This window comes from Papaver somniferum, chromosome 4 (genome assembly GCF_003573695.1).
Source record: "Papaver somniferum cultivar HN1 chromosome 4, ASM357369v1, whole genome shotgun sequence".
NCBI lineage: Eukaryota > Viridiplantae > Streptophyta > Magnoliopsida > Ranunculales > Papaveraceae > Papaver > Papaver somniferum.
Window position 1 is genome coordinate 4,132,859 of NC_039361.1, and position 11,211 is coordinate 4,144,069.

At 36.4% G+C, this 11,211-nt stretch overlaps 3 protein-coding genes across 3 annotated transcripts; all 3 read right to left on the reverse strand.

Moving 5' to 3' along the window:
- Positions 1-3,359: 3,359 nt before the first annotated feature.
- Positions 3,360-4,082, reverse strand: LOC113271831. Its single transcript, XM_026521755.1, has one exon. The coding sequence runs from the start codon at positions 4,080-4,082 to the stop codon at positions 3,360-3,362; it is 723 nt and encodes a 240-aa protein (XP_026377540.1).
- A 1,992-nt stretch (positions 4,083-6,074) lies between these two features.
- Positions 6,075-6,410, reverse strand: LOC113271832. Its single transcript, XM_026521756.1, has one exon. The coding sequence runs from the start codon at positions 6,408-6,410 to the stop codon at positions 6,075-6,077; it is 336 nt and encodes a 111-aa protein (XP_026377541.1).
- Positions 6,411-7,665: 1,255 nt separating this feature from the next.
- On the reverse strand, positions 7,666-8,382 carry LOC113271833. The gene has a single exon (XM_026521757.1). The coding sequence runs from the start codon at positions 8,380-8,382 to the stop codon at positions 7,666-7,668; it is 717 nt and encodes a 238-aa protein (XP_026377542.1).
- Positions 8,383-11,211: the final 2,829 nt, after the last annotated feature.

Sequence of the window (11,211 nt, forward strand, 5' to 3'; positions counted from 1 at the left end):
AGAAATCACCTGGTAGCTTTCCATCTTGGCTATCCAACTTTACTTTCTTATACAAGTCGTAAAAAAACCACACCCTTCAGAATCAACTATACGAAATGAAAAACTTCACAACATTCTTATTTGGATGTCGAAAGAAGTCGTTAAACCTGTTCCTCAGTGTTTAGTTAAAAACTCATTCCACAATCATGAAAAGGATGCATAGACCTTTTTCTGATTATGACCACAACATTCTTCTACTTACAACTGTAAAAGGAACAATGTTGTGTGGATGACTGATAACTCTGAAAGGCCTGTAAGAAGAAAAAGGTGTCGAAGAAAGAAAAATTCTTCAAACTTCTCTATTTCCCTCAATAATGATCTTGATGATATTCCTGATTACATTCACATCAATAATCGTGTCACGGAACTCAAGAAGGCAAGGAAAGCAGCTGATCCAGGTAACTCTTGTCATTCTCCTAATAATTCTAGTATAGGGAAGGAGAGTAAAAAAGAGTGTGTCAACACCACTGATGAACTTCATTTTCATCAATATATAACTTGACTATTCTTTTATGTGTATCCTCTCTATGGACCAATAAGAAGATACACATAACCCTCAACGAAGATTTTCTTCTTGACAAATGGTATGTGTTGTATTGCGATGACATTGTTCTCTTTTCCTGTAGTTTACTCCAAAATGTTTGTTTTTAAAATTGATTACCTTTTACCTTCTTAAGATACACTAGTTTATCTTCCTAGAATAATAGTCGAGTCACCTTGTATCAATGACTCCTGTCATCTTCTCAACCTTTTTGCTCCATCCATTAATAGACCTCACCTTGGGTCTAATCCTATATCTGCGCACATTGGCCCGTTACCAAACGATTACAAGAAACCCTAGTTTCTCTTGTGCGATTTTTTCCTTTAAATATGTATCAAGTCCTTGATATACATATACTAGTTCGGTAACGCCAAGAACTTTTATGAGATTGATTGAGGAAGTGCACGATCGAAGGAAGCAAAAAAATTAGTCAGTATGACTCTTTACCCGTTAACGGGAAGTAGAACTTTGAAACCAAATCGGTTTGATTCACTTGAATCAATCATGGACATTATAGCCACGGTTTGCAAAGATTGCATTCCTTATGATTTAAATGTTTAAGTCCATGAACTGAACGATATTGACAAAGTAACCAACTTAAGTATGCGTACTTAAGCAACCGGATTTTGAGTTTGTAAAGTTCCCAAACTCGGCAGAAATTTTCGGTTCGAAAACTTCCGCCAGTATGCGTACGGTACGCATACTTAAGGTGACTAGTTAAGAGTTTGTCAAAAACCAAACTCAGCAGAAATTCTCGGTTCGAGAACTTCCGCCAGTATGCGTACGAATACGCATACTTAACCCGTCTCCTTCACCAATTTCGTATACATACATATGCATACTCTTGGCTTCCGGTTTATGGATTTATATACTAATGTGCGAACACACTATATATGCTTATATCCAAAGATGGTTACATCATCAACTATTTATTTTAATTATTGAAACATTCTTCTATAATGACAATAGCCGTTTTCACACACTATTAGCATCAAAACAATTTTCAAGATATTGAAGTAATCATTATCGAAAAATTCCATACCTACATCAAATGATTGTATCACACAATCCATGTAAGATGTTACTCGACAATTTTCTCATGATATGAGATGAACTTGGTCGAAGAGAAAGCTTACCGACACATATTCCGAGAAATATGTAAGCGAGATATACTTAGCTCGAAATATCAAATGTGTATAGAGAAAACTATATCGTAACACGACTTATGTCTCAATATAAGAGATAGTCTTATTAGCATTTCTACAAGTAAGATTAGGGGAGGAGAAATCATTCATCAACTCCCCAAGGCCGAATCTTGCCGAGTCGTTTCCCAAATGAAGCTTCATTATGATCGAGGGACTTCCAACTTGTAAGAATAAAGCTTCATCGTGCTTGGACGACTCGCAGCTTGGAGGAATGAAGCTTCATCTGCGTAAATAATAGTAGACAATGATCCAAACCCAAAATCTATCAGTCGAACCACTCATTTTTCTTTGTTCTAAAAGTGTTGATGAACAATTTGGATGATAATTACCCACAAAATGATATCCGACATCATTTTATGAGGAACAACACTAAGTTCGGATGTCTTATTTTTTGCTCGGGTCAACCTAAGTATGTTTTTAGAAAACTTAGGTTTTGACTGATAACTCGTCAGCGGAACCTATGTATGTTTTTTTAAAAAAATTAAAAATTAGGTTCCGCTGATAACTTGCCAGCCGAACCTAGATGTAGGTTTTATAAATAAAGAAAAAGTTAAAAAAATGTAATTTTTTTTTAAAAGATAAAATAAATAAAGCAGAAAATAATAATTAAAAAAATATAATCGATAAGGACATTACTGTTATTATTAAAATTTGTGGATAAGGAATTATTAGTTTTAATACATAACGACTCTATTTTGTTTTCACTCAATGTGCCTCAAAACTTTTGGGTTTTGAGGAGCTTGTGATAAGCAAAAATGAGATTAGGATTGGCAAATATGGGCTTGGGAGCCAGCCCATGGCTCCTAACCCTTCCCATAATGGAAATCAAACCGTCGACCTCCTTTTAAAAGGAAAAAGAAAGGACACAGTCGACTATTTGTATATGCACGACTAACATTTTGGCCATCCACTTGTGCGATGTTTATGTATGTTAGAATATGACAGCCTTGTTATGTAATAATAATTCGTACTGATTATCTTTTTCTCAACCATATACTGATATGCTTACCTTTACGATCTCATGGTTCCTGATCGAACAACATTATCATATTTGTATGATTAAAAAAGGAAAATGTCAAATGGTGTTTTACCTAAATGAAGGGTTGGAGGTAAACAAGACAGGTACATAGACACCCATGTACACTTTCAATTAATGCATTCGATACGCATTTTTTGGATCATTATCGCTGTAGACAATGAGAATTATTATCCTGACAGCCTAAATAAGATCGATTATGCATGTGTGAGATATTGATTACCTATTAATTATGTCCCCTATCTGACTACAATGCCATTTTCTTATGATTCGAATATTAAGTCGACGGTAGTTTGATAAGAATGAACACGTAGCTAGCGAACCATTACCATGAACGCTCAATTATTGCAACGATTGGTTAGAATCATCCAGATGTACTTTGCGGCAAGTAATAAAAATGGAGATAAATGTAGTTAAATAATTTGTATTGAGATTTACTTTCTTTTCATTTACAGTATATGTGTACAAAATCCCATGCGCATTTTCATAATAAAACGCGAAAATGCTAATGGTGGATCAGTAGCGATATATGTTACTACTAGTTGATGTTTAGAAGTGAAACTCTGTGTTTGATTAAACACCTGAAGACAGTTTCTAGTCCATCTTCAAGATCTTGAAGGGTCATTTCAAGGGCTCCCAATGTTTTTTGTACACTGTGTACTTCAATGCCTTTGGTAAGGGCTTTTACGGCAATGTCAACCTTCAGTACTTCGGAAGTTTCTTCGCTGTGTGCAATTCGCTTGGTGAGCGTCAATTTAGAGATCAAAGACTTGTTTTGCTTTGGACCAGAAATAAAGGACAATATAGATTCAAAAACGGCAAGAGTTGTAGCTTCAACTTCTGCTAGCAAGCTAATTTCGGTATCATTTTTCTTGTTGTTCTTAAGATCTGCAAGGCACTTGCGGATCACATTGGTGATTTTCTTTCTTGAGGTCATGTATTCAGAAACTTCATTTGATCGTCTACGAATGGAAGATTGTAGTTCTTGAACAGATTTCCTCGTCTGAGACGATACATCCTTGATAATACTGCAAACATCCAACAACATGATAGATCCGTCCAAAACAGTGTCTAAGCATTTGCCATCTTGAGTAGAAAGGAAATCCTCTACACACTCGTATAACTTTTGGAGACCAGATAAATTTTGGCTGATTGATGAAGATGAAGATTCTTTTATTTGGCACAATTGTTCCTCCACTGCAAGAGTGAGAGGGTGTGAGTTTGTAGGTAAACTGATGGAGCGAACATGGAAAGAAGCCATTTTGTATTGAATTAGTAGAAGAAGAAAGTTTATTAGATTTCAGTTTTTTGGATGAAGAAATGAAGACCTGTTGTGAAGCTTATATAGAGAGAGCCAAATGGGACATAAGGAATCTCTATGACTATGCTCTCCAAATTAGTTTTTCCTTTTAGTCTCGTGCGCTTCTGAAGTTGACACCCCATGTCTGGTGGTTGTTCTTATTAATTAAGTGGTTATCTTCACGTTAGAACTTTCAACTATGTAAGCGACAAATTCTAAACACCGGCATACAATATGTATGTGCACGTATGATATATAATTCAGTTCCAACAATAGGAATATGACAGCCTTGATATATATGAGTTAGATGCAAGTGCGTAGTGGTGTTGGTTTGTTGTAAGTTATGGTTCACCTTCCTGTTGATGGGTTGTTCCCCTGTTCCCCTAGCAACCAATCAACTTGGCAATCTTATACGAAGCTTATAAGAAACGAACAAGAAACATCTTTTGATACCCAATATCTAGAAAACTATAAGCTAAAACCACATGAACGGAAATAACGTACCAAGAAAATCGGTTGCGATATGCACGCTTGTTATGTATTCAATGTTTTGTAATCCTTTGTCAGGCCTTCTGTTTAGTTTCTATGGGAAAGGACGGGATCCTTGCATATCTCATTTACAGGTGCTTTTCATCTTTACTTGTCTATCTCATGGCCACAACTAGCAGTAGAGCTTTGTCTCTGCAAGTTTGCAAAGAGCTTGAGATATTATTTGTAAGAACCAATCGATTTAATCAGTGGCGGAGTATTTCTTCCATTGTGGTTACGTTAATCTAAAGTTGTTCTTGATGTCCAATCCGTATATGGGTATAAGTAAAGTCAATGTAAGCGTGCTACAATAGCAATTGGAATCTTAACACCCTCAAATTATCAGATGCATCATATATTACAATGTCAATGCAGCGATACTAAAAGATCGTACGTACATATTATTTTTGTCCACCATATAGTGATACGCTTACCTTTAGGATCTCATGATTCCTCATCTAACAGCATTTTCATAATTTTATGATTAACAAAAGAAAAGTCACTGTTGTTTTACCTGTATGAAGGGGTGGGTGGAGGAGGTTAACAAGACAGGTATGTAGCCACACATACATTTTGATTCGCATTTTTTGGATCTTTATCTCTGCAGACAATTAGAATATTAACCTGACAGCCTAAATAGGATTGATTATATATCTGTGAGATATTGATTGCTTATCGAATATGTTCCCGATCTACATCGCCATTTCTTTAATTATGATCCAATAATTAAGTCAATGGCATTTTGATAAGGATGAACACGTAGTTAACCATTACCGAACATGAGCGCTAAATTATTGCAATGATTAGAATAATCAAGATGTATTTTGCAGCCAGTAAAAAAAATAGAGATGAATTTAACGAACAAATATATGTAGTTAAAGAATTTGTTGTATTGATATTTACTTTCTCTCATTTACAGTATATGTGTACAAAATTCCATGAGCATTTTCATAATAAAACGCGAAAATGCAGATGGTGGACTAGTAGCGATATATGTTACTACTAGTTGATGTTGAGAAGTGAAACTCTGTGTTTGATTAAACACCTGAAGACAGTTTCTAGGCCATCTTCAAGATCTTGAAGGGTAATTTCGAGGGATCCCAATGTTTTTTGTGCATTCTTTACTTCAATGCCTTTGGTAAGGGATTTTACAACGTTCTCAACCTTCATTACTTCGGAAGTTTCTTCGGTGTGTGCAACCCGCTTGGTGATCGTCAATTTAGAGATCAAAGACTTGTTTTGTTTTGGCACAGAAACAAAGGACAGTATAGACTCAAAAACAGCAAGAGTTGTAGCCTCTACTTCTGCTAGCAAGCTAATTTCTGTATCGTTTTTCTTGTTGTTCTTAAGATTTGCAAGGCACTTCCGGATCACTTTGGTGATCTTCTTGCTTGAGATCATGTAAACATCCAACAAAATTGTAGTTCAGGGTTCAGGGAATTGTAGTTCTTGAATAGATTGTCTACGAATGGAAGATTGTAGTTCTTGAATAGATTGTCTCATTTGAGACAAAACATCCTTGATAATACTGCAAACATCCAACAACATGATAGATCCGTCCAAAACAGTGTCTAAGCATTTCCCATCTTGAGTAGAAAGGAAATCCTCAACACACTCGTATAACTTTTGGAGACCAGATAAGTTCTGGCAGATTGATGAAGATGAGGTGGCTTTAAGTTGGCACAATTGTTCCTCCACTGCAAGAGTACGAGGATGAGAATTTGTTGGTAAACTGATAGAGCGAACATGGAAAGAAGCCATTTTGAAATTGAATTAGTAGAAGAAGAAAGTTCGTTTGAATTTAGTTTTCTGGATGAAGATTGAATACCTATTGTGAAGCTTATATATACAAAGTCGAAGGAGACATAAGGAGTCTACATAGCTAAGCTCTCTTATAATTAGTTAATGTTTTTGGTCTCGTGCGCTTCCGAAGTTAACGCCCATGTCCGGTGGTTGCTCTTGTATATACTTAGGTTTTCTTCACTTTAGCATTAAAACTTTCATTTACGAAATATAGAAAATCGGTAAACACTCATACATAGTATGGATGTGCAGTTGTGCACGTCTGATATTGTCGGATTAATTTTAAAATTCTGTTCCCACAATTGGAATATGACAGGCTTGATATATACGAGTTAGATGCAAGTGCCTAGTGGATTTGGTTGGTTATCCTTTATGGTTCTGATACGTTGTTCCCTTGTTCCTCTATAAATCCATTGGAACCTTAGCAAGCTTATATGAAGCGTCTAAGTTTAGGAAATCAGTAATAAGAAACGAACAAGAAACATCTTTTGATATCTTATCAATCTCCACGTTGATATCTTTAAAACTTTCCGCTATGTTAGCGATCTGTAAACATTGGCACTTAATTTGTACGTGCACGTCTGAAATTGTCAGATTATGTACGATCACATTCTAACAATTGGAATATGACAGCCTTGATAAGTTATAATGTTGTTAGTTGGTTCACGGGTACGTTGTTCCTATTTCCCTAGCAACTGGAATCTTCTCCAGCGTATATGAAGCATCCAATTAGATCAATGGAAGTTACCAAGAAAGATCTATATAGTGATCCTGATGCACACATGCATTTAATGTTAGGTAATATGAGCTTATCTACACATTACCAACATTTGGAATACTGATAGGCTGTTTGATACGCATATTTTGGATCATGTCTCTACGGAGACAATTAGAATCTTAACAGCCTAACTTATATTGTTCATGCATGAGTGAGAAATTAATTGCAAGCTCATTAAGATTCAAGAATTAAGTCAATGGTATGTTGATATGGATGAACACGGTAATGACCATCAGGATAATTGAGGTGTATTTTGCAGTCAGTAAAAAGACGGAGATAAATCTGATGAACAAATATATATAGTCAAAATTTGTTGTATTGATATTTACTTCTTTTTTTTTTTCATTTACAGTAACTGTGTACAAAACTCCATGAGCATTTTCATAATAAAACGCGAAAACACTTGAGGAGGATTAGTAGTGATATATGTTACTACTAGTTGATGTTGAGAAGTGAAACTCTGTGCTTGATTAAACACCTGAAGACGGTTTCTAGTCCATCTTCAAGATCCTGAAGGGTCATTTCAAGGGCTTTCAATGTCTTCTGCACATTGTTTACTTCGATGCCTTTGGTAAGGGCTTTCACTGCGGTGTCAACCTCCATTACTTCAGAAGTTTCTTCGTTGCATGCAACTCGCTTGGTGAGGGTCAGTTTAGAGATCAAAGACTTGTTTTGCTTTGGAGAAGAAACAAAGGACAATATGGATTCAAACACGGCAAGAGTTGTAGCTTCAACTTCTGCTAGCAAGCTAATTTCGGCATCGTTTTTCTTGTTGTTCTTAAGATCTGCAAGGCACTTGCGGATAACTTTGGTGATTTTCTTTCTTGAGGTCATGTATTCAGAAACTTCATTTGATCGCCTACGAAAGGAAGATTGTAGTTCTTGAACAGATTGTCTCATTTGAGACAATACATCCTTGATAATACTGCAAACATCCAATAACATGATAGATCCATCCAAAACGGTGTCTAAGCATTTTCCATCTTGGGTAGAAAGGAAATCCTCAACACACTCATATAACTTTTGGAGACCAGATATGTTTTGGCTGATTGATGAAGATGCTTTTAATTGGTAAAGTTGGTCCTCCACTGCAAGAGTGAGAGGATGAGAGTTTTTTGGTAAACTGATGGAGCGAACATGGAAAGAAGCCATTTTTGAATTGAATTAGTAGAAGAAGAAAGTTTATTAGATTTCAGTTTTTTGGATGTAGAATGAATACCTATTGTGAAGCTTATATACACAAAGCCAAAGGAGACAAAAGGAATCTCCATTCTGGCTCTCTAACTCACTTGCTTTGTTCTCATGTGCTTCCGATTTTATCGTCCGTGTCTGTTGGTCGTTCCTGATTTAAATAACTTGCAACAGATAATGCATCACTCACCATACAAGGTAATCACCATGTTAGTATCTTAAATTTTGTCTAGCTATTTGGGAACTATAATATTAATGCACGACTGACATTGTCTTTTAGACAATTGGAATATGACAGCCTTGCTATGTATGAGTTAATGCAAGCGTGTAATCCTGTTGGTTAGTTATTATTTGTGATTCACAGATCTGTTTACCGCTGTGGTGTTCCCTTGTTCCCCTGAGAATTGAATTTTCACATGCACGTACAAATGGTACAATTCAATGTCAATGTTGTGTTACTACGAACATCAATATGTATACGCGAACAATTTACGCGAACTGTTCAAGAAGATGATCTGTATGTTACCTCTAACTTCCCAATGTTGGTCCTTCCCTTCCAGAAAGGAAACGGTTTACGCGAACCTCCCAATTATTCTGAGCTGCATGACTTTTTAACTGTTCCTGTTTTCAGTGCAGACAATTTCGCAAGACATGGAAACAGTTTATGTGAACCTCGCAATTTTTCTGAGCTGAATGATTTTTAACTGTTCCTGTTTTCAGTGAAAACAATTTCGTAAGACATGTGGTTACTTTTAGATCATAAATTGGCAATCAGAAAGAAATTTTGCTAAAAACCCATAATAATAATGGAAACATAACATCATCTTTCGCAAAGCTTAAGGAAGTTCACAGTCTTGAGTCTAGGGTTCATATGAAAAAAAGAAAAAAAAAAACTATCCTGAAAAAGAAAAGAAGCTGAAGGAAGTGCACAGTCGAGTCTAGGGTTCATATGAAAAAAAGATAAAAAAAAAAAAACAATCCTGAAAAAGAATTCCGTTGCCGGGACTTGAACCCCGGTAAGAGCCGAGTATCCTGACCACCTAGACTACAACGGATCAGTTGTTTATCCAAAGCTCATCAAGTACAATGAAGATACCGGAGATCCAATGAAGAAAATGAAATGGATTACCGATTCCTCATTTCCCTTATAGTGTTGAACACGGAAGTTACTTTATTATACACTTTCGGAAAAACCTCCAAAGCAATCTGGGTTGCAAGCATTAACCCCAAAGCAATATGAGTTAAAAGCATTATTTTATCAAGAGGTGTAAGTGTAACCCAATGTAGCTGGGTCAAGATCCCGAGTCTTTAAATTGTATCCTCTCAGGTTTAACGGTCAGAGCTTGTACTCTTGATTATCTTTTCCATAGCCGAGGGCTAACCCTACAACATTCATTTGAGAAACGGAGCTGCTGAATCACCCGAACATTTGATGCTCCATTGCGGAAATGCGTTTTTAGTTTGGCAAACCTGAACTTATCCTATCATGGAGTTGGGTGTTTCCTGAAGATATCCTTCAACTAACTTTCTGTTGGTACTCGAGGTGTTTCTGAAGTTTGAGTAAACTAGTATGAGGCTATGAGCTTACATCCCAGCTGCAATCTGCTGGTCCACCATAGAGATTTTGCAGGGAGATATCTAAGCCAGCTCACATCTTTATTTCTAACATCAAGGCTATCATCCATTTCTGGGTTGTTTCAGCTACCACAGAATGAAAAAGCTCTTACCTGTACATTGTAATTCTTTCCATTTCCCTTCTTATATAATTTTCCTTAATCCTTCAAATAAGCAAAAAGTAGGTTTTCCTTCATCTCTGTTTCACATATCAGATATGAAGATGTTTCTTAAGCAACATAAACCCCCTGCAACAACAGCAGTACCTTGGTTAGTCTAGGCGCATAAGCTATTTCGAGTATACATCATTTGACAAAATGTATAAGGCGTAACAAAAAACAGAAATAAGATGCCATACCCAGAATTACCACTGAGCTATGTTCCCATTTCCCACGGTACGGTGTCCACCTGAATCTCATACAAGACTACTAAGTCACTACTGAAGAAAAAAATCAAAGGTTATGTAGCTCCCTACGACTACCAGAACTTGAACAACCCATGTCAGAGGGTTTCCACCAGGCAACCTCTGCCTGAGTACCAATGAAGAACACTGCATTTGAAACATCAGACACCCACCACCATGGCCAAGTAGCCAAAACAGATCCCCAACCATCACAATTGAACCAAAAAGATAGAAGAAATTGAAAACCTGTCCAAATAGAGAGACTTGTAATCTTTTACTATTTTCATCAAATTGACCGGCCCCAAAGGAGGAAACACGGGTCTAACGCCTGCAGCTCCAAACAGCAGGACATGGTTTTGCTTGCTCACAGTGGCTCAAAAGTAGTAATAGCTGACCAAATACTCCATGATTTGGCACAAACAAACTCATACTGGCACATAAGGTAATTCCTGTCAATCCCTATGGAATCAAATCTGCGTTAATTTAGCCTTGGTGACCAAAGAGAGGAATGATTCACAATTTTTTTTTAACAATTATCTTATAAGTTTCCGTCTAGGTCTGCACAATCCAATTCCACAATGGAACACTTCCTACACACATGATACAGATACTGCAGAGGGTTATCCAAACATTCTATATATCAGCAATAAAATTCAGTAAAATGTGATAGGTTTTATTAACAAAGATTAAGAATACTGGTTTAATTTCTACAGAGACATTATGGAAGGATACTCCATGGGAATTTTGGCTCTTTACATTTCTGATGCCCAAGC

Excerpts from the sequence above, each read along its gene's own strand:
- LOC113271833 (XM_026521757.1), bottom strand. The coding sequence starts at position 8,382 with ATGGCTTCTTTCCATGTTCGCTCCATCAGTTTACCAAAAAACTCTCAT.
- LOC113271831 (XM_026521755.1), bottom strand. The coding sequence starts at position 4,082 with ATGGCTTCTTTCCATGTTCGCTCCATCAGTTTACCTACAAACTCACAC.
- LOC113271832 (XM_026521756.1), bottom strand. The coding sequence starts at position 6,410 with ATGGCTTCTTTCCATGTTCGCTCTATCAGTTTACCAACAAATTCTCAT.